The sequence below is a fragment of the Colobus angolensis genome, unplaced genomic scaffold (genome assembly GCF_000951035.1).
Source record: "Colobus angolensis palliatus isolate OR3802 unplaced genomic scaffold, Cang.pa_1.0 Scaffold45, whole genome shotgun sequence".
NCBI classification, from domain to species: domain Eukaryota; kingdom Metazoa; phylum Chordata; class Mammalia; order Primates; family Cercopithecidae; genus Colobus; species Colobus angolensis.
In genome coordinates, this window is record NW_012117932.1 from 2,041,857 (window position 1) to 2,065,852 (window position 23,996).

At 44.0% G+C, this 23,996-nt stretch overlaps 1 protein-coding gene across 1 annotated transcript in view; it reads right to left on the minus strand.

Moving 5' to 3' along the window:
* COLEC12 (collectin sub-family member 12) overlaps window positions 1-23,996 on the minus strand; it is a 184,058-nt gene that overhangs the window by 151,644 nt on the left and 8,418 nt on the right. The window contains exon 2 of the mRNA XM_011957777.1: window positions 11,886-11,936. Within this exon, the coding sequence (XP_011813167.1) occupies window positions 11,886-11,936 (51 nt within the window). The remainder of the gene's footprint in view (window positions 1-11,885; window positions 11,937-23,996) is intronic.

The following is a 23,996-nucleotide window of genomic DNA, read 5'->3' on the forward strand; positions in this document are numbered from 1 at the left end:
AAATTCCCAGAGCCAAAAGGTCATGTCTCCATTCTTTATTGTCCATGGTGCCCAACACATTATGGAGATAGGTAGTAAACGTCACATCACTTTCATGAGGACTAAGAATGACACTTTCCCAAGAGTCCTGCTTGCTTCTATTTCTCAGCAAGTCTCACAAGGTGCATACATCTCCCAAGAAAAGGGAACTCCTGAAGGCCTGCATCTCGTCCCCATATTTCCATTAATGTTGCACTCTCTTCTTCCCTGGGCTAACGGACTCCCCCGCCCCCCAACTGTTTTACTCGTTTTTTACTCACACCTGCAGAATTTATATGTAGATCCCTGACATCCTACTTCCTATCATTTTCAGCACAAAATGGGAGCTTCTGATTCTATATATACTCTATAACTGTTTGGGAAGCCTTTGATGAGGCCTCACTGCCAGCATGGACATCTTTGGGAGAAAATTTTTGCTTCCGTAAAGATTTTTTTTTATAACTTTTGTTTTGAAGAAATTGAAACAAGATGAATGAGTAAGTGTTGATGCTGGCAAATGAAATGGTAAGTGGGAATTTTGTTTTATCCATCTTTGTACCACGGTTCATGGCATATGGAAGGCATTCGGAGAATGTGTATCAGAATTATAAGTATTTATATTTCCCCTCAATGATTTCCAAAAGCAATTCAATCATAAGACTTCTATGTAAAACATGAGGTGGGACAGTCATTATATCTTGATATTTTTTATGAGGCAGGTGCAATGGCTTACCCCAGGAATCCCAACACTTTGGAAGGCCAAGGTAGGAGGATCACTTAAGGCCAGGAATTTTTTATCTTTTTTTTTTTTTTTTTTTTGAGACAGAGTCTCGCTCTGTCGCCCAGGCTGGAGTGCAGTGGCGCGATCTCAGCTCACTGCAAGTTCCGCCTCCTGGGTTCACGCCATTCTCCTGCCTCAGCCTCCCGAGTAGCTGAGACTACAGGCGGCCACCACTGCGCCCAGCTAATTTTTTGTATTTTTAGTAGAGATAGTGTTTCACTATGGTCTCGATCTCCTGACCTCGTGATCCGCCTGCCTCGGCCTCCCAAAGTGCTGGGATTACAGGAGTAAGCCAACACGCCCAGCCAAAAAATTTTTTTAATTAACCAGGCATGGTGATATACGCCTGTATTCCTAGCTACTCAGGAGGCTGAGGTGGGAGAATCACCTGAGTCCAGGAGTTCAAGGCTGCAGTGAGCTATGATCATTCCACTGAACTCTAGCTTGAGTGATGGATTAAGACCTTGTCTCTAAAATAACTAACTAAACATCCAAATGCTTTTAACAAGAGGAAGAACATAGTTATTTCTTACATATTTAAACTGCTATGGAAATCTTGATCTTAGGTTGAAGGTTTGAGACCTTACATGTCAGCAATAATTTTACTTTTACATTTTCCTGTTTCACAGAATGAGAATATGTTAGAAAGGTTGTTTCAGATATTAGAGATTATAGGGCATCTGCAGTCCTTGGGAATAAGAATGCAGTGTGGATTTCTGCCAGAACCTTTGCAGACTTCTGAGTTTGATTCTCTTGTTTTCCTGATAAGTCTCAATTCCTCCACCTTCTGCAACATGTGAAAGAAATTGATCTGTGCATGGAAATATTCAAACTTATTAAAAAAATACAACTATCAGAGTGTATAAAAAGAGGAGCATGTGTCAATCAGAGCCAAATGTCAGTATTCCCCCAAAAACCTATAAAAAGAATAAAAATAAAATACCGGAAGAAGCAGAAAGCGTTTATAGTGATGACTCAGAGCAGGAGACCAATTTCACAATGTTTCATGTGGCAAGAGCTATATTCACTAAGATTTGGAACTTTCTCATTTTTTTTTTTTTTTTTAGTTCCTCTTCTGAAAAAAAAAATTTTTTCTTCAAAATCTGCTTAAGACTATAGAGAATACTGAGCTAGAAAACAAAATGACTTTTGTTCATTCATTCACTTCTCTATTATGCTGATGTCTTGTTTTTGACGTCTTCTCTTTTTATAAACTGTCAAAAACTAGAACAGCACCTTGTAGCTTCATTTATAGCAAGGTTACAATTAGGAAGTAAACTTGTAATTATTTTATGAATAAACTGAATTTTTAAATTTTATATAAAATAAGATAATTTTATAAGTGAAACAAATTATAAATAATAATGTATCTGATTATATAAATAACAATATAAATTATATTCCTTTTAATAATTATTGTATAACAGTATTACATTTGAAATATAATGATATTACATTATATATTATAGATATTATTGTTACAAGTAATAATAGTGGCCAGAGTGCTTAATTCCTCACCAACCACTCCTCCCCAAATAATTAGTCCAAGCCAACCAGAGACAGCCCATTCCCTTTGTACATAACTAATTTCGAAAAGGACTTGTGACTCAATGTTGGTCAATGAGATGACAGGGAAAGTAGACAGAAGGCCCCTGGGAAAGCTGCTTTGCCTCTTTTAAAAAGGCACTGAAACAAAGCCTGTACCCACTGTAGCCACCTTGTGACCATTTGTGCCACTTTTCATAATACATACATTACATCCATCTTAAATGGATTATGTATGTATTCCAGGCACAAGGCATTACTCTGAGTATTAACTCATTCAGTTCTCACAAGAACCCTACAGGCAGACAATATAGTTATCCCTACATTCTAGAGGAGGACACTCAGGCACTGAGAGGTTAATTCGCCCAAGGCTACTCACTCGTAACTGGCAAAGCTGGAAACTGAACCCAGGCAGTCTGGCTCCAGCATACACTCTCTTAGCCATGATGACAGGCCAACTCTCCATGGCAGCTGCTCCAACCCCTCAGTATGCTACCTTCCTTCAAAGTATTATTCTTTACTGATGGCCACTAACCCTTTACACTTTTTTAAATGTCCTGCAAGAAAATGGACTCCTGGCCAGGCGTGGTACCTCACATCTGCAATCCCAGCACTTTAGGAGGCTGGGGCCACGATGGTCATTTGAGGCCAGGAGTTTGAGACCAGCTTAGGCAACATAATGAGACCCCATCTCTACAAAAAATAATTTTTAAAAAATCAGCCTAGAGTGGTAGCATGTGCTTGTGGCCCCAGCTACTTGGGAGGCTGAGGTGAGAGGATTGCCCAAGCCCAGAAGTCAAGGCTGCAGTGATGGCGCCACTGCACTCCAGCCTGGGTGACAGAGTGAGGCCCTGTCTCAAAAAAAAGAAAAGAAGAAGAAGAAGAAAGAAAAATAACAGAAGGAAAGAAAATAGACTGCTTTGGAATTCCCTGAACAAATTACTAGGCTGTTGCAGGGCACAGAACATAGGAGGGAGGATAGTAAGATTTTGATGGAGGGAGGGAATAAGGTGAGAAGGATCAGAGAGAATGAGGACTGCTGGGCTTCACAAGGGGAGACCTGCGGCAACACCAAAGATAGAATGTCAGGGCCTGGGAGAGAGGAAAGAGCAGAGTGGGAGGGGTGGGAGCAGTCAGCAGTTTAATAATAGCCACAATTTAGTGCAGACCTACTATATATCTGGCCCCCATACATATTACAGTTTTATAATCGATATATCCTGCAAAGAATACACACCATATACTTGTCATACCCATTTCACAGATACGCAAAATGAGGCTTAGCTGGTGAAAGACAAAACCATTATGCGAATCAGGACTGTCTAACTCTAAAGCCTCGCTTCCTGGGCACCACCTTCCCCACAACCCCATAGTATAGACTGAACACAAAGGGCACCAGGGAGAAAGTGAGAGAGAAAAAGAGACACTCTAGTTTACAACTTTGCAGAGGACCGTAGTTTTTTCTCAAAATCCATGGCCCAAGGAGACAGCTTTCGTCTTCCCAAGGGGCCTCCAAATGAACAGGTCAAATCTCCAGCTCAAATCTCTCTCTTTTTTTGAAACGGAGTTTCGCTCTGTCGCCCAGACTGGAGTGTAGTGGTGCGATCTTGGCTCACTGCAACCTCCGCCTCCCAGGTTCAAGCGATTCTCCTGCCTCAGCCTCTCCGAGTAGCTGGGATTACAGGCGCCCGCCACCATGCCCAGCTAATTTTGTATTTTTAGTAGAGACGGGGTTTCTCCATGTTGGTCTGGCTAATCTCGAACTCCTGACCTCAGGTGATCCACCCGCCTTGGCCTCCTAAAGTGCTGGGATTACAGGCATGAGCCACCGCGCCTGGCCTCCACTCAAATCTTTAAGGAAAGTTTCAGAGTCCATCTGTCTCAGTTGCTTGCAGTTGCTAGCAAAAGGGAAACGCTTTCCCACTCTACCCCTTAACAACAAACACTGGAAACGACCGAAATGTCTTCATGCTGCCTTAACCAAAACAGAGCTGAGTAGATGGTTTTTTTCTTTAACTTTTCCAAAAATAAAAACAAACCACATTCAGTTTCAACCCAATTGTTGGATAAACAAATTATTCCACTCTTCTCCTTCCCACAGCCCTACCAGGATTTGTAAGTGAATGAAAACCAGGGAGAGTGGGGAGGAGGAGTTGTACTTTAAATGGTGGAAAATTCAGGGCTCAAGTGTTCAATACGACACGTACTATGAAATGTGAAATATAAGACCATATCAACAGCTGCTGATTTAGTCCAGGATCATTTATGGTGACTTGCTTTTCCATTAAAATTTTGGGATGCTTGAGTATGGCCGTGTCTGTGAGCTTCCGAGCCACGAGTAAAGCAGAAAGAACACTGAGGCCTGAAATCAGGCTTCACTCCAACATCGGCCATGCCACCAACCTTGGGAGCTTTGGCTCTCACCTGTAAACCACATAGAATTCCCACCTCAAAGGGTTTCTGGGGGAATTCAATGAACTAATGGGTGGGAAACCACCTGGCACATAATAGATATCCACAAAGGAGCGTTTAATGGTTTCTTCCACATGACTTTCTCTTCACATGGTTTAAAAAAGATCATAATCGGCCGGGCGCGGTGGCTCACGCCTGTAATCCCAGCACTCTGAGAGGCCGAGGTGGGCGGATCACGAGGTCAGGAGATGGAGGCCATCCTGGCTAACACTGTGAAACCCCACCTCTACTAAAAATACAAAACAAAATTAGCCAGGCCTGGTGGCGGGCGCTTGTAGTCCCAGCTACTCGGGAGGCTGTGGCAGGAGAATGCCATGAACCCGGGAGGTAGAGCTTGCAGTGAGCCGAGATCGCGCCACTGCACTTCAGCATGGGTGACAGAGCGAGACACCGTCTCAAAAAAAAAAAAAAAAAAGATCATAATCACATGGAATGTGGTGTTGAACCTTTTTTTTTACTGATGGGCAGGAAAGACGAGGCATGGGGGGTCTGACCTAACCAGTGAGAAGTCCTCTTGGCAGGAAGAAGGGAAACGCAGGTGCATGGTGTTGCCAAGGGAGCCTATGGTTATCATGTATAGTGATAAAGTTTATGAAATCTCCTCAGGTTATATAAAAAGCGGTGACAGCCAAGGAACTCCCTTTCTTGGCATTTAGGAGCCCCACCTGGCTGCCTGGAAGCAGAAGATACCAGGGCCAGATAAAGAGCTACTCTGTGACTTCCCTTCCAGCTGAGTCAGCCTGAGAATCTCTTTTGCACCGAGTTCCCCACATGCCATTTTGACACCAAATTCTTATTAAATCGGAGGCCAGGCGTGGTGTCTCACGCCTATAATCCCTGCACTTTGGGAGGTCAAGGCGGGTGGATCACCTGAGGTCAGGAGTTCAAGATCAGCCTGGCCAACATGATAAAACCCCATCTCTACCAAAAATAATAAAAAGTTAGCCCGGCGTGGTGGTCGGCGCCTGTAGTCCCAGCTACTCAGGAGGCTGAGGCAGGAGAATCACTTGAACCCGGGAGGCGGAGGTTGCACTGAGCCGAGATCACACCACTGCACTCCAGCCTGGGCAAAAAAGAGCGAAACTCTGTCTCAAAAAAGTAAATAAATAAATAAAATCAGAAATACCAACTCCATTAGGATTTGTAAAACCACATAAATGAAACTCTCCCCTTAACTTGATGCAAATGGTTTTGGACATTTCAAAGAAACCCCACTGGGGGCACCAAGTTCCACTGTTCCCTTGCCCTTCAACTTCCTCCCAGTATCAGTCCTGTGCCTCACTTAGGAATGTTTGGAAAAGGTGCCTCTGGAAGGACAGCCTCTCACTGTGCTTATTCTGTCGTTCCCCACAGGAAATGATGGAAATTCCTGGCATTCCCATCAGGGAATGGGTCAGCTTCTGCAGGGCTGTGGTGAGAGGGATGCCTGGAGCCCTCCTTGTCGGAGATAGATGGCTTCAAATCGACACCTTCTCCAAATTAGAAGATGAAGCCAGGCTTCCAGGAAGAGTCCCAGGAGAGGGGAGACAGGCCGCCTGCTCCCTACAAGCCCAGCAACAAGAAGTAGAGGCATCCAAATGTTTATCTGGAGCGGCTTCTGAAAGAGAGTTTGGCATCCTCTTGGTAAACTCTTTCAATCTCTTGGCATTCAAAGCATACACTCACCATGCGCCTCAGAAAGAACCTTCCTTTCTGGCTATATGGTTAAGCATATCCGTGCTGTGATTTTTCAGAAGCCGCAGTAGTCCTCTATGCTTTTAGACATTAGTTTCTCTAAACCTCTTGGCAAGAAACAGCTCAATAATTTAACTAGAGTCATGAATTTGAGGTTCCATATGTTTATCTCTTTGGAGGCTGGGTTTGGAAGGAGGGGAAGGTGACGGTAAGGCATGAGGCAGGGGCACTGAGGGGCAGGGCTGGGTTCTCTTCAACACAGATTTATCAGGCTGCTTCAACATGCCCGGCACCGTGTGGGCCAAACTGTTAAAAATATACTTGCTAATCTGCAACTATTTTTCGAGGAAAGAAAGGGGAAAGTTGAAGCCTGGCTTGTTTGAAGCTACAGCTATAGAGAGGCCTGTGAAGTTGTGGATAAACAAAACTATTCATGGACTTGCTTCAAAGAACACACTTACTGATCGCAAAGGAAAAGGCATCTGACACCCCGTTTTGGACTGTAACCCCTAAATAATTTTTCAGCAATCCCCTTAGAACTCTCCCACTTAGTTTGCACAAAAAAAACTTGAATTCTACTCCATAGAGAATACTTCCTTTTACTTTTTTGTTACTGTTTCACAGTTTGCCATTTTTCAGATCTTTTTCTCTCATAGCTATTAATAATTCCTATCCCTGAGCCCCAAAGAAGCAATTCTCTCAAAGTTTTGTTTGTCAAATACAACAACAAATGTTCCCAGCTGCCCATAGTTGCTCACTGGAAACCCTTAACTCCACCCGTGATTTTCACAGGCTGAACCATGTATCTCTTGCTCCTCCATCATCCTAACTTTGGACGTCTATTATCATACCCCATCAGATTCCAAAAATAACAGAAGAGAACCCATTGCGACCAATCAAACAAAGTCAGTCTAGCGCCCCCCAGCGCAGAAAGGGAGAATGCAGGCTCCAGAGGGAGGGCCCAGGCCATGGGGGTGGTGCTACCTCTCTTTCCCTTTCTGCTAAGCATAATAATAAAGGATTCTAGAGCCATGTGTGATGCTTTTAATGAAAACAGTAACTGTGAAATAAGTAGAAAAATATCACTTTCGTGGTAGTATATATCATATCTATGGAAAATAAAAATTAATATACTGGTACCTCATGTCCCAAAAAAGGAATTCTGCCAAATTGTAACTATAGTTACATCCCAATTAGCTCTGCATACTGAGGCCAAGAAACGCTGACCCTCAAAGCCTGAGTAAAGCTTGAAAATGCTCACTTAATTAACCCTTCAAAGTCTCCCCTCATTGACGCTTTTGTTAGAGGAGCAAAGAAGTGGCAAAACCATCAGACCAAACTCCATCTCCTCTTTAGACACCTGCCCAGAACTTTGGGAATGGGGCTGAACAAGCTTGGTATATGGAAAGACTGAAGAAAACCAGAAGACCTGGCTGAGACTAAAATGCAGTAATGAATCCCTGAGTAAACAAGGGATGACTGCACCAAATAGAATACCATGCTAGATCACTGGAAAAGATCGTGCATTTTGCTCTTTACTGTAATAATATGCTAAATTTGAAAAAGCACAATATTATTATGTAAACAGCCTTGAATTTATGTAGCAAACACCTCTGAATAATAACTCTATATGAATTCACTTTGGAAACAGGCCCACTCAGTAGTGATTTGCTAAAACAATGCCCCTTTGCCCTGTGAATAACCGACCTCTGCCTCATCTGTAGTCTAATTTCGGGTTGTGTTTATCATACTTGCATAAGCAACATATACCTAAAACTAAACAATAACTGAACCCTCTATGTTATCCAATCTATTTTTGCAACTATAAAAGGCTACAATGTTACCATCTTTAGAAGAAAATCACACCTTTACATTTCTTCAGGAATAAGTTTTCAGGTCTGTCACACTTTGTTTTTTTTTTTTTTTTTTTGTTGAGACAGAGTCTCGCTCTGTCGCCCAGGCTGGAGTGCAGTGGCCAGATCTCAGCTCACTGCAAGCTCCGCCTCCCGGGTTCACGCCATTCTCCTGCCTCAGCCTCCCGAGTAGCTGGGACTACAGGCGCCCGCCACCTCGCCCGGCTAGTTTTTTGTATTTTTAGTAGAGACAGGGTTTCACCGTGTTAGCCAGGATGGTCTCGATCTCCTGACCTCGTGATCCGCCCGTCTCGGCCTCCCAAAGTGCTGGGATTACAGGCTTGAGCCACCGCGCCCAGCCCCACACTTTGATATTCTGCAGTGGCTGTACCAAAATGTCGAGAGAGTGTGAATAGCCCCAGATCTCAGGAGAGTGATAGTACAGTCTTGTGTTTTTATAGTGTTGTAATTTCAAAGCACTTGTCCATCTGACATCTCTCTTAACCTCACCAAAGCCCTGTAAGGTAGACTCACCGACCTTGGCAGGTGTCACTCTGCTGGTTGGGCAAAGGCAGCATCTGAGACCCACCGCGTTTAAGTAGCTGGTTTCAAGACACAGGAGTGATTAGGGGCAGGGACTAGAGTGTTGACATGTCTCTGGACACCTTCCACCGACCATCTTACTATCAACCTGTTGCATGGAAGGGACTTGATCTTCCTTTAATGGTTAAAGTTTAACCATGGCTGAAGAAATGGGTTCTTGGGTTCTGCTGGATTCAATTGGCCACTTCTTAGGAACTGAAAACCCATTTACCTTCTAAAGAATCAGAGTCCTAGCCCTGTAACCATGATGAGGCCTCCCCAGTGGAACCAGATTGGGTGTCCAGTCCACCTCAGGGTTGCAGAGCTGCAGGGTTCCCTCCACAACACACAAGTTGAAAGGTCACCTCCACTTCACTTCACTGCTGAGCCCTTCCCCAAAACGACATTATCCTGAGAGTTGGAAGATCCAGAATCTTCTAACCCCAGCTCCAACTAATTTGCTTCAGCAAGGACTTAATCTATCTGGGCCTCAGCTCCCTTATTGGTGAAAATAAAGGCAGAGTTAAATCATTTCAGTTGGGTGTAGTGGCTCACACCTGTAATCTCAGCATTTTGGGAGGCTGAGACTGGAGGATTGCTTAAGCCCAGGAGTTCAAGACCAGCTGGGGCAAGATAGTAAGACACTGTCTCTACAAAAAAATTTAAAAATTAACTGGACATAGTGGCACATACCCGTAGGCCCAGCTACTCGAGAGGCTGAGGCAGGAGGATTTCTTGAGCCCAGGAATTCAAGGTTACAGTGAGCTATGATCACACCACTGTGCTCTGGCCTGAGTGACAGAGCAAGACCCTGTCTCCAAACTAAAATAATAAAATAAAATAAAACAAACATCTCAAAGACTCTTCCATCTGCAAAGATCTACTCTGGCCCTATGCTGGATATCCATCACCTTGCCTAGAGGCTGAATCCAAGAATTCTCAGCATCAGGAATGTCTCTTTCATAGACTATTCCAAGGTTTCCCATTTTAATTTCGTCCCTCTCTTCTATTTGTACCGCACGGCATCATTCTCTTCCAGCCTCTGTTTGTGCTCTCTAATATCTGTAAGTGGTTATCATGTCTCCTAGGAGTCATCCGTTGCAACTCCCATGCATAACTTAAGCAACGTAAATTAAAACCTGTCAGCAATGTGCTTTTTTGTGTGTTTTTCATCTAATCCCCACCCATCTAACTGGTAACATGGCTGATAAATTTATTTAAAATTTTTTCTCAAGGTCACCCTTTCTAAAGAGACTTTCTCTCTTGGTTCTTCACATTTCTACTGAGTTCCAAAATGTGTAGGCATCTCCACATTTATTTTGCCTTATTTTGACAAGTTTGGTTTTCCTCTTGATTCTTGTCTTTCTGTGTTTTTTTTGTTTGTTTTGTTCTCCTTTATAATTCTTGGTTTCATCTTCACTCCTACTGCTGCCTTCAGTGAGCCCCCCCGGGAAAGGAGAACACAGGGCCAAGGTCCCATCGCAGAAACATGGAATCGTGTAGATGAGGAACAGGAGCACAGAGGAGGGGCGGCGGGGCTGCACGTAGGCCACTCTGCCAGGGAACCAATGCAGGAGAGATGAGCTTGGTGCCTCTGCATTCCTATTTTAAAGTCGTATGTTCTCCCAGAAAGTAATGCAGATGTGTGTGTCCAGAAGGAAAAATGCTAAAGCAGCGCGGGAGCCAGAGCAGCTGGGGGTTGTTCATTTTAATCCAAGTCCAGCCAGGATTTTTTTTAAGTAACAGGAAGTAGATTCATTCACTCTCTGTCTCTCTCTCTCTGTCTCTGTCTCTCTCTCTCTCTCTCTCTCACACACACACACACAGACACATATGCACACATACACACACACACACTCAATCACACATACTCTTTTCTCTTCTATTCTTCTCCATTTCCTCTGGCCAAGCACAGAAACAAACTGTTGGGAAAATCCTCCAATCCCTGGAGCTGCCTTTGAAACTCTGCAATGACCACTGGCATTTCAAGGTCAAAGAGAAGCAAGGCCAAAGCAGAGAAGAGCACCCGGTGCAGCAGCCTGGGAGGCAGAGGGCGTGTATGAGTTTCCTGCAGGTGCTGTAACAGATTACCATGAACAGGTTGGTTTAAACAATACAGATTTCTCCTCTTATAGTTCTGGGGGCCAAAAGCCTAAAATCACCTTCAGCCAGCTGAAACAGAAATATGGGAAGCACAGCTCTCCCTCCCGAGGCTCTGAAGGAAGAATCCATTAATGCCCTTGCATTTTTAGCTTCTAATGGCCACCTATATTCCTTGACCAGAGCACATAACAAAAATCTCTGCTTCCATCCTCACATCACCTTCTCTCTGCAGTCACATCTCCCTCTGCCTTTCTCTTATAAGGATTCTTGCGATGGCTTTCAAGGCCCACCCAGGTAACCCAGGATCGTCTCCCCATCTCAAACTCTTCAACTTAATCACACCTGCAAAGTCCTTTGTGCCACATAAGGTAGCATTCAGGTTTCAGGATTCAGGGTGCTGTCACCTTTGGGGGCTATTCCCCAGCCACAGAGCACCTATGTCCAGGCAGATTCCTGGAAGAAGTCTCCCTCTCACTCATCCATGAACACTAGGTTAGGAGTGTAAGGCCTAAGCAAAGATGGTTTCTGAATATCAAAATCGAAAAATTCCAGGTATTTTGCTCCTGTCTTGTCACAGATTTGCCTTTCCCACCACACTTTGTCTAGCAGGCTGTCTCTTTTACATTCAGCAGACCCATAAACATCCCATCACTTCCCCATGCCTGGGTGCAGCTCCTGTCCCATGGCCCCTCAGAACTGTGCTCCCCCGGGGACACAGACACTCACTTTCCAACCAAAATTGAACCTCAGAGCCGCAAACGCCCATGTGCATGAAGAGCCTGCCAGTGGCCTCTGAGCGTCTGTGGCTGCATCCCAGGTTGACCACTAAGAAGGAACACAGCTTTGTTAGGACTCACCAAACCGCTTGTAACCGAAGGATTGCACCTCCTCCTCCTCTGCGAAGTCGTCTGTGAGAGAAGAAGAGACACAATGTTAACCCTGGCAAGGGGCACAGAAGCAGAGGGTGGGGCAGGATTCCACCTGCTTCACTGCCCCTGCTTGTCGCAGCAGCTTTCCTTCTGCTCGCGGATCACACCAGGCGTTCTGGAAAAGACAGCAGGGGTCTCCACACTGTCTGCTCCCGCCACTTGGGATGCACTTCCTCTGTTCTTAATGTGACTCCTTCGAATTCAGGTCTTAGCTAAAGTGCGACCCTGCGAGATGCCTTTTCGGACCACCCGGCCACTCCCTGTCACGCTACATTAATTCAGTGTTTCTCTCTGATACCTTCCTCACACGTGCGCATGAATTTGCTATTGTCATCATGCTTCCTGTGAACAGAAACTTTTTCTGCTCACAGAAATAATTGACCACCCAAGGGGTTAAGTTATCTTTAGGCAACTGATGCTAAAGCCCCTGTTTTTAAATGTCTGGGCTCCAGGGTCATCTTCACTAACTGTTGCCCCTCGGGAGCCAACATAACTCCTGCCATGACAACCAAACCCTTCCCACCCTCCTTCCATTGGGTAACTGGGACCAGCTGATGGTTTCGCAGTAAATGCATTTCAAAAGGCAGCCTTACTGTGGAAATCCCTAAATGTAGACCCACAATGGAAAGAAGAGAGATGTCGGCCGGGCACAGTGGCTCATTCTTGTAATCCCAGGACTCTGGGAGGCCGAGGTGGGTGGATCACCTGAGGTCAGGAGTTCAAGACCAGCCTGGCCAACATGGTGAAACCCCATCTCTCCTAAAAATACAAAATTAGCCAGATGTGGCACATCTCTGTAATCCCAGCTACTTGAAAGGCTGAGGTAGGAGAATCGCTTGAACCTGGGAGGCTGAGGTTGCAGTAAGCCAAGATCATGCCATTGAACTCCAGGCAACAAGAATGAAACTCCATCTCCAAAAAAAAAAAAGAGAGAGAGAAAGAGAGAGAGAGAGAGAGATGTTTTATCACCCAACCTTTCTACCAAAAGACCTAAAATCTCATTCCTAAAGTAGACACGAGGTTCCTTATTGCATCTATAAAGAACTGCTCACTTACAGTTCTGCCAGGTAAAGGTCTAGGAAGGGCAAGCACTGTGCAGACACAATTTCGTATTAATTGCACAACTAAAGGACACTTTTTTTTTCTTTCCAAATTTTATTTTAGCTTCAGGGGGTACACATGCATGTCTGTTACATGGGTAAATTGTGTGTTGTAGGGTTTGGTGGACAGATTATTTCGTCACCCGGGTAGTGAGCATAGTGCCCGACAGGCAGTTTTTCAATCCCCATCCTCCTCTCACCCTCCACCCTCAAGTAGGCCCCAGTGTCTATTGTCCAGGAGGAACACTTTTTTCTTTATTTTTGAGATGGAATCTCGCTCTGTCGCTCAGGCTGGAGTGCAGTGGCGTGATCTTGGTTCACTGCAACCTCCGCCTCCTGGGTTCAAGCGATTCTCCTGCCTCAGCCTCCTGAGGAGCTGGGATTACAGGCGCCCGCCACTATACCTGGCTAATTTTTGTAATTTCAGTAGAGATGAGATTTTACCATATTGGTCAGGCTGGTCTCAAATTCCTGACCTTAGGTGACCCACCCACCTCGGCCTCCCAAAGTGCTGGGATTACAGGCGTGAGCCACTGGGCCCAGTCAATACTTTTTGATGACAAGTAAGAGGTGCCAAAGCCAGGCCTTTCCAGGGGACCCTGTCTGACTGCGTCCATTACTGCCCCAGCACACAGCTTTCTCTCACAGGCAGCGCAGCTCAAAGGCATGTTCTTAGCACTCACCATGGCAGAGACTGCCAGGCTGTGGCTTCAGAGGTGAGTAAGTCATGGTCTCTTATCTTGATTTTCTTTTTGAGACAGAATTTTGTTCTTGTCGCCCAGGCTGGAGTGCAGTGGTGCAATCTTGGCTCACTGCAACCTCCGCCTCCTGGGTTCAAGCGATTCTCCTGCCTCAGCCTCCCAAGTAACTGGGATTACAGGCGCCTGCTACCATGCCCAGCTAATTCTTTGTATTTTTAGTAGAGATAGGGTTTCACCATGTTGGGCAAGCTAGTCTCGAACTCCTGACCTCAGGTGATCTGCCTGACTTGGCCTCCCAAAGTGCTGGGACTACAGGCATGAGCCACCGTGCCTGCCCAATCTTGGCTTTCAAGAAAGAGAGGCATATAGGGGAAATGAAGCCTCTGTGATAGTCTTTTTCAATCCCCAAAAGAGACATGATCTAGTTATATCTGAACCTTGAAATGTTATGGAGAACCCAAGATGTATGCTATCTACAAACACAATGTGGTGAAGCTCAGAATACTTGTTTGTTACAATGTATTTATAAAATCACATGTGATGCTAGAGCATGGTGGCTCATGCCTGTAATCCCAGCACTTTGGGAGGCTGAGGCACGCAGATTACCTGAGGTCAGGAGTTTCAGGTCAGCCTGGCCAACATGGCAAAACCCCATCTTTACTAAAAATACAAAACATTAGCTGGGTGTGGTGGCGGGTACCTGTAATCCCAGTTACTTGGGAGGCTGAGGCAGGAGAATCGCTTGAATCCAGGAGGTGGAGTTTGCAATGAGTGAAGATCGTGCCACTACACTCCATCCTGGGTAACAGAGCGAGACTCCGTTTCAAAAAAATAATAATAATAATAATCACATGTGAGACAGTGTTTATTTCTAATGGAAAACAGAGAGGTGTGATATCTTTGTATTTCACCACTATCTCCTTATTCCAAAGAAAGGGAAGAGATCTTGGTATGGAATCTAGAAGGCCAGGTATTTATAATCAAAGTAGTCTTCACATGGCAGGGATTTAAGCTTTAGTTATTTCTGCATGGAAGAACTTGCTTACAACCAAGAGAACAGCACATTTTTCTCTGATTCAGTGATTGGTTACCTCCACAAATACACATCAAACCCATACTCTGTTCCCGCTTTACTTACTAATCTGTCATATTAATGCTTGATGTGGTAATCTGTTGTATTAACAGCTGCAGTCTCATCTGTTCTCCGTTAAAGAGAAACTCTGACCTGCTGCGTATGCTTAGATATCCATTTGTTTATTTTTTCATTCATTCAATAAACACATGCTTACAGCCAGTGGAGTTGATGAGACATGAATATCAGCATCAATGGTACCCAGACATCCGTGCCTTTGGCCAGCTCTATTCTTTCCACCACTGTGCCACCTCTGCAGCAAATCCACTCACACTCAGGCACTGTGAGCCACAGAAACATCACTGAAGATGTCACAGTGGAAACAAGAGGGAGGTTCATGCTGCATCTCTGATAGCAGACAGCTTAAAATGTCCCATTAGACATGTCTATTCTCCCCCAAAAGCTTCATTTCAGCAGGGCTACCATTAGCTTGTTTGTTTGTTTGTTTTCTTTTCCCTCCCTAATCTTTTTCCCACGCAGCATTTAGTTTGACTGACTTCTCTCTCCTTCCTGAAATTTCCCTGGGAACTTCAAATTTCACATATTTTTGTTATTAAAGCAATTTAGCTGTGTCCTGCTTCTACCTCCAAATTAACATGTCCAAACCCATGAGGAGTTCAAGAAAACAAAGGCCTCACAGGCCACCCATCATAAAGCACAACAGGGTGGGTTCCCTGCTTCTCATCTTAACCCTCATCCGAAAAGGATTAGGGATTCTTATAACAGCCACTAAAAGAATAAAACAGTCTCTATCTCATCCAACTCTAAAATTAGAGAGAAAATCACAAGAGACATGAGGGGTACAAGTAAGTTACCACACATGACTTCTGACTGCAATTATACAGAAGTGCCTTAAATCAGTCTCTCTCAATGTTTTTGTTTTTTGGGGTTTTGGCGGGGGGAGGATAGAGATTGGAAAACACTGCATATTATATCCCTTTCTTGGAAATTCATAATGGTTTTGGAACTATCAGAGACTGTGAGATGTGCTAAGAGAAGAAAAAAAAAATGGTTAACTTTGTTTTAGTCAATATTTTCAAAAGTTGACTTTAGAATCCTCTTTTGCTACCCGTAAGAGTTGGGTGGATTCAGGGCAGAAAAAGCTTGGTGCACAGTTCACTCGCTTAGGTGTTCCCCCAGACCCACTCCCAGATGTTCCCAGCTGCTCAGTTAGCAAACAGCTGATTCAGGCTAATGGAACAGTTGGGTGTTTAGGAACTTGAGGAAGAGGAAGAGGGTAAAGCTGGTGGGGCTTGTGGTTGTGGAGATGATTTACATCAAGCAACGACAGCCATGGGAGAGAGAATGAGTAGTCAGTGTTCCCAGTGACTAAAACGTGCTAGAGGGCAGAAGGCTATGCTAGGGCCCACAAGGACTGACAGGCAGGTTTTCATGAAGACAAATAGCCTGATACGATGTGCAATGCTATATTCTATTCTCAAAACCTTTTCCTCACACCATATAGATCCAAGCTCAATGCGTTGTATCCCAGATTATCTTTACAGTATCAGGGCCTGCAAAGGTGACGTACTCAGATAAGGAGATTCTTCTGAGGTCAGTCTCTTTAGCAACTTACACTTTCCAATGTCTATCTCTGACAGTCAGAGCCACACAACCACCACACTCTGATGTGAACAAGGACTTGGTTAAGATTTAAGACCTCTAAGTCCTGCAGTGGTCATAACTTGATCCCTGTTTCTGACAGCAGTTTGTCTGCGAGGAAAAAGCAATCTTAACATATTAAATGACAGAAAGTGTTTAAGATTTATTCTATAAGCTCATATTTTCTTGGCTCCCACAGTTGAACTTTTTTGCATTTTCATTTTAATAGTACAGGCTACGTTATATTTTCCTCACCTATTTTAAAATGTGATTTTTATTTCTTTTTCTACTTTCCTTGGTACCTGGCACAGAGCCACACTGGCCAGAGATTTTGTGACAGAGTATGTTGAACAGAATTTGGCTGCTGGTTTATTCTTTGTGCCTTGCTATTTCAGAGTACCATGACTCCAAGTGAAGTTTGGTTCTGTTGGCTCAGAGCTGAGAGTCATCCATATTAACATGTTCCAGTCAATCTGTGGACCAAGTAGGGCACTAGCACTACAGTCAGAATTTACCTTTCATTTTTGTACGCTCCCTTGTATCAGTGTGATGGCACTTAACTCTGTCTGCCTTATATTCCAGTTCTGGTTCTGACTCCTCCAGATGGAAAGCCATTTGAAGACAGGAAACTCGTCACATTGTACCCTCAACAACTAACACATTTATGATGCCTGATAGGCACTCAACAGTAGTTGTTCAAAATTAAGGAAATGAGAGTTATACATGTCTCTCTCTTTCCCACTAGTTCATGAATTCCTAAAGGGAAAAGATAAAGTCTTTCTCTTTTTGCCTACTCACCATGTTTGGGGAAGAGAAGAGACTAATACATTTAGTCAGTATCTGCTGTATGCCAGCTATTCCACATTTTGCTATGTTTCTTTTTTCTTTTTTTTTTTTTTTGAGACAGTATCTTGCTCCGTCATCTAGGCTGGAGTGCAGTGGCACCATCTCAGCTCACTGTATCCTCTGCCTCCCAGGTTCAAGCAATCCTCCCACCTCAGCCTCGGAGTAGCTGGGATTACAGGCCTGTTCCACTATGCCTGCCTGATTTCTATATATTTAGTAGAGACGGAGTTTTGCCATGTTGGTCAGGCTGGCCTCAAACTCCTAGCCTCAAGTGATCTGCCTGCCTCAGCCTCCCATAGTGCTGGGATTACAGGTGTGAGCCACCACACCTGGCCGCATTTTATTATGTTTCTGTTTTACAGATGAGAAAACCAAGGCTCAGAGAAATTACACTAATTTGACCCAAGGTCTTACAGCTTGTGAGTGGCCAGACCAAGAGGAAGACACAGGTCGGTGGGGCTCAGGAGTTCCACACCACGATGGTGACTGACCCGCACACTCCTGAAACTGAAGCCTGTGCTAGCAGCCGGGAAAGCTAAGAAGCAATGACTGATATTGCAGAATCCTGAACAGGCTTAGGAATTTGGGAATAAAGGTGAGGCTAAAATAGGAGGACTGGTGGAACATAAGTTTAAGAAGCAGTTGGCTGTAACCAAAAAGATAGATAATAAGTGTTGGCAAAGATAGGGAGAAATTAGAACCCTCATGCGCTGCTGGTGGGAATGTAAAATGGCGCAGCCACCATGGAAAACAGTCTGGCTATTCCTCAAACAGTTAAACATAAAGTTACCATACAATTCAGCAATTCTACTCCTAGGTTTATACCTATGAGAAATAAAAACACACATCCATACAAAAATCTGCACATGAATGTTTGTAGCAGCATTATTCATAATAGCAAAAAAAAGGTGGAGACAAGCCAAATGTTCGCTGACTGATAAATGGATAAACTGTGGTATGTCTATACAGTGGAATATTATTCAGCAATAAAAAATGAAGCACTGATGCATACTACAATGTAGATAAACCTTAAAAACATTATGCTAAGTAAAAGAGGCCAGTCACAAAACACACACACACACACACACACATTGTGTGATTCAATTTATATGAAATGTTTACATTAGGAAAGTCTAGAGTCAGAAAGCAAATTAATGTTTGCCTAGGGCTGGTGGTTTTGAGGGGAACTGAGGAGTGACTGTTAATGGGTAGGGGTTTCTTTTCAGGGTGGTGAAACTTCTGAAATTGATTATGATGATGAATAAAAACTATGTGCATATAACAAAAAAACATTGAATTGTACATGTTAAGTGGATGATTTGTATAGTATGTGAAAAAAAGAGAAGGAGTTGGAGCTGCCCACCCAAAGAGCTGGGTAACTGCCCCTCCCTAACCACAGCGGAAGATTCAAGGTTTATTACTTGGAAACATTAAAACAAAAGTTCTCTTGTCTAGTGGACACCAGGAACAGGAGATGAGAAGAACTGTAATGAAATCAGGGGAAAGGTGAAAGTTTACCAACTGAACGCTCAGATCCTGGGTCCTCTTCTCCCATTTAGCCAGAAAGTACCCTCCATGGTAAAGATTAGAAGGTTCTTCTCTGGGGAATTTGACCAGCTAAGAAAAAAATAAACTAATGGTTCTAATTCCAGGAGGTCCCCAGCGGACAGCCCAATCAGATAAACTTAGAGTGATGGTCACAGTTCACAAAACGACCGGTACAAACGCTTCCAATTGACCTGTGTAATGTTCTGCTCTTAAATAAGACAGTTGAGGGTCATCAGACAACTGACACAACCTCTAACATGAAAAGACAAAGATGAAAATAAAGAAACCAGATAAAGCAATTGAGAAGAAATCTACATTATGCAGGAAAATTAATACCTCAGAAAAGAAAAAACAAATACCATTAATACACTTATAGAGATAAGAGAAGATAATATAACTGGAAAACAGGATGCTATAAAAAAGCAACCATCAGAGAAAAAGGGCCGGGCACGGTGGCTGACACCTGTAATCCCAGCACTCTGGGAGCCTGAGGCAGGTGGATCACTTGAGGTCAGAAGTTTGAAACCAGCTTGGCCAACACGGTGAAACCCCGTCTCCACTAAAAATACAAAAATTAGCCGGACATGGTGATATATGCCTGTAATCCCAACTACTAGGGAGGCTGAGGCAGGAGAATCACTTGAACCTGGGAGGCGGAAGTTGCAATGATCCGAAATCGCACCACTGCTCTCCAGACTGGGTGACAGAGTGTGACTCCATCTCAATAAAGAGAAAAAGAAAGAACTCTTGGAAATTAAAAATATGATCACAGAAATAAATCTCAATGGAAGGGGTGGAAGATGGAGTCAAAATATTACAGAAAGTAGAATAAAGGCATATAAATAGAAAAAAAGTAAAAATAAGGAAAAATTAGAAAATCAATTTAGAGGCTGGGTGCAGTGGCTCACTGGGATCACTTTGCAGCCCATAATCCCAGCACTTTGGGAGGCCAAGGCAGGTGGATCACCTGAGTTCAGGAGTTCAAGATCAGCCTGGCCAACATGGTGAAACCCCGTCTTTACTAAAAATACAAATATTCACTGGGTGTGCCAGTGTGCGCCTGTAATAGCAGCTACTCGGGAGGCTGAGGTTGCAATAAGCTGAGACTGCATCACTGCACTCCAGCCTAGGGGACAGAGCAAGACTCTGTTTCAAAAGAAAAAAGAAAAAAAAAGGAAATCAATTTAAAGGGTCTAATATTCACACAACAGGTGTCTCCCAGAGAAAGAACAGAGGGAGGGAAGCACTGGAGGAGTAAGTGACCCACATTTCCCAGCATTGAAGGACATGAGTTTCCAGGATGAATGGGCCCATCACTGCCCAGAACAAAGAAAGGAAAGAGAGTCATTCCAAGGCTCGTCACCATAAAATTTCAGAACACCGAGGACAAAAATAAAATCCTAAAAGCTTCCAGAGAAAAAGAATGGATCGTTTATAAGAATTTTACAAAGAGAAAAAGAACAGTTTCACATTTAGCAGCAAAGTCGGAAGCTAAAGTAAATACAGCAGTGCTCTTGAAATTCTAAGGATAAATTATTTCCAATATAGAAAGCTCTCAATTCAATGAGGGGGTAACATAAAGACCTTTGCAGACCAGCAGAATCCCCAAAAATGTACATCCCACACACACTAGTCTCAGGAAGCTATTGGAGAACGCATTGCACTAAAATAAGGAACAAACCCAGTGTGTGTGAGTGTGACTGTGTGTGTGCATGTCTGAGGGTGTCTGTGTGTGTACATCCTAACCTAACTCTAACCCTCAGTTGGTCAGAATGCTCCAGAAAAGATTTCTTTGAGAAGACAGAAATGAAAGAATTCCTAATATGTTAGAACACACAGAGGAGAGATTTGGGAAAGTAGAAGGGACTCTGGAGATGAACAGTGAAGTATGTATGAGGAACTAAAATAGCAAGAGGATTGTTAACTTGGTGGGGGGAAACAAAAAGGTATGCAAGAAATATGACTCAGCTGTGAACTGCACTGACATCGTCACAATAATATCAACACTGAATGTGGATCTGAGATTACGCCGTAACTGTATTAGAAAGGTAGACGGGAACAGGAGATACCTGCGAGGGTTGTTAGGGGAAGGTAAAAGGTGAAAGAGAACAAAACCCTCCCCTGCTATAAAAGGAAGTCTGTATATAATGCCTAAGACAAAAAAAAAAAAAGAAGAAGCAAGAGCACCATAAGCATATCACGGAGAGATACGAGGGTCCTGGCAGATCATCGTCACAAAGGACTACCAGCAATTCCTTCCAGCCCTCCATGTGCAAATCCACTTCCTTCCCTAGAATCTGGGCAGGCCCCATTACCTGCTCTGTCCCATGGAATGTGGCAGAAGTGCGAGTGGGTGGCTCCAGGGCCACGACCTTAGAGGCCTTGTGGCTTCTGTCTTTACACTCTTGGGAGCCAGTGGCCCTGTGAAAAGTTCACCTCCCCTGCTGGACCAGAGGCCGCCTGGAGAGAGAAAATCGCTGGAGGATGAGAGCAGGGAAAACGTGAGACCAGCCAGGGAGCCCTCAGCCATTCCGGCAACCCCCAGTGATTCTCCAGGTTCCTGAGGGAAGCCACGTGTCCAGTCCAGGCTGAGTTGCAGAATCGTGAGCAAAAAACCAGCTGCTGTTCTAGGCTACAGGGTTTCGGGATGCTTCTTTTAGGCATTAGCAGGTAACTGACAGAGGGGTAAATGCCAAAAGAAAATGGTAAAAAAGTTATCAAGAGGTTACCTCTGGGGAATGGAAAATGAGATGAAGGTGGCCTGGGCAGGAAACTGCTGTTTTTCAGAATTTCAGGAAACCTATCACATTATCTGACTCTTTAAACTATGTACATCTCTAACTTCGGTAAGAAATCATGTAAAACAAGCAAAATAAGATCATATGAGTGGAAACGTCAGACAGACAAAAACAAAAGTTTTCAGGTCCAACAGATAACCAGCACTGATAATCAGATAACCAGCACTGATAATCAGATAACCAGCACTGATAATCAGATAACCAGAAAATGCACCCAAAGAGCCAGAGCACAGAGTTTAACCTGAAGCCACAGAAGACGCAGTTTGAAGCTGGAGCCTTCAATACCTGGCACAAAGCAGGTTTCCAACAAACGCCACACCGAACATCATAGCAAATGCAGACTTTCTTTCTTTCTTTCTTTCTTTTGAGATAGAGTCTTGCTCTGTCGCCCAGGCTGCAGTGCAGTGGCACGATCTCGGCTCACTGCAAGCTTGGCCTCCTAGGTTCACGCCATTCTCCTGCTTCAGTCTCCCAAGTAGCTGGAACTACAGGTGCCCGCCACCACGCCCAGCTAATTTTTTGTATTCTTACTAGAGACGGGGTTTCACCATGTTAGCCAGGATGGTCTTGATCTCCTGACCTCGTGATCCGCCGGCCTTGGCCTCCCAAAGTGCTGGGATTACAAGTGTCAACCACCGCACCCAGCCAAATGCAGACATTTTTAGGAGCCAGCCTGAAGCACCGCGGACAGGGACTAGGCTGAAGTTAGACTTCTCTTCCATGCTGGCCCAGTGGTGCTGTCAACCGATGAGTATCCATCGGTGGCTCTATCCTGTTTAAAACAGGATCCATTCCCAGCTCTCGTACATTTGTCATTACTCTTAGAACAAAATGGTATGGTATCATTGGTTGTTAAAATATTTAAGTGCTTCCAAACCAACTGGTTGAAGAACAATGGCCTCTGCTCTGAGCGTTTCTGCAAGCTGTCCCTGTGTGTTTCTACTGTCACCACTACCCACTGTAGCAGGCCCTTGCCCCTGTATCCCTGGGGCCAGATGACTGGTGCCATCAGGACCCCTGAGTCTACAGTCACTCTCCACTGGCCAGTGCTCCACGGAGCTGCTTTCATATGGGAATGGTGGCTTCCACAGTGTCACCTGAGTTGCTAAATATTTGGAATGCCGCCTTATGTTGCTGTGATATCCTGGACGACTTCTTTCCTAACACCAGAGGCTGATAGAATTAATGGTAATGTGTGGGCTTTGAAATTCAAAGACCTGGGTTTGAAGACTGGCTCCACCTTGTAATAGCAATAAGCTCACGTCTGCCTCTCAGTCTCCTATAAGCTGGAACCAATGATTCCTATCTCACACATTCTGGGGAGGGAAATGTGAACCGACACATGGAGAACATCCAACACATACTGTCTGCTTAATAAATATGGGTTTTCTTTGAAGTAAGAGGACAGAGGCAGTGGTAAGAGCTACTGTGCTTTAAGGTCCAAAATAAATATCTTAGGACTTTAATCATTTGGCTTCAAAAGACACAAAACTCCATTCTGAGGTGACTATTTGGGGGAAGGACCAACAAGAAAGCTTGATAAAAAAAAGAGTAATACGTGCTGTGGGTTCTATTTGGGCTTCAGCAAATTGGCACTGAAGTACCTGGTTGATATTGAAGAAAATTTATCTTAATGGATTTTGGGCTGTAAAACCTGAAGAAAGGTGTCCTTTAATCTTGATGTGTCCCCAAGAACAGTACGGGTAATATTTGCCCTGGTTTTATAGCTTTACAAATGCAAACCTTTATCCGCCTCCCTGTGTGGTTTCCTTTTTCCAGCCTTGGCATTTCTGGAACACAGTTATTATGTATCCTTCTGGTGAATGAACTCAATGCAGCGTAACAAAGTATCTGAGGTTCAGGATATTTTGCAGGGGGTAGGGGGTGGGCGCCGGGAATTAGATCGGTCGTCTATTCAACTGTTTTATCCCAAATGGATGAAGGAATCTGTAGCAGTTTAAATACTTGTAGATTATTTTAAAGTATCACAGGAGATTCATTTTGATTACTCAGTTGCTTACTGAATTTATGTTTTGCAACAATGGGATCACTTTTGATTCAATTATATAGTTTCTTCAAGTCAAAAGTCAAAATTATAGACATAAAATGACTCCAATTTCTGGCACAACTTGCAATGCTGATGCCTGTAAAAACAGCAGATACTTGCTCTTAGAATAAAGAGGCATGGGTACCCTATTCCTTCCTTTACAGTCTAACAAAACTGAGAAAGGGTGTTTTTGTTACTTTTACCCCTAAGTTGGCAGTGGGGGCTAAATCAGATTTCCCCACAGCCACCAACTGCAAGAACTTAG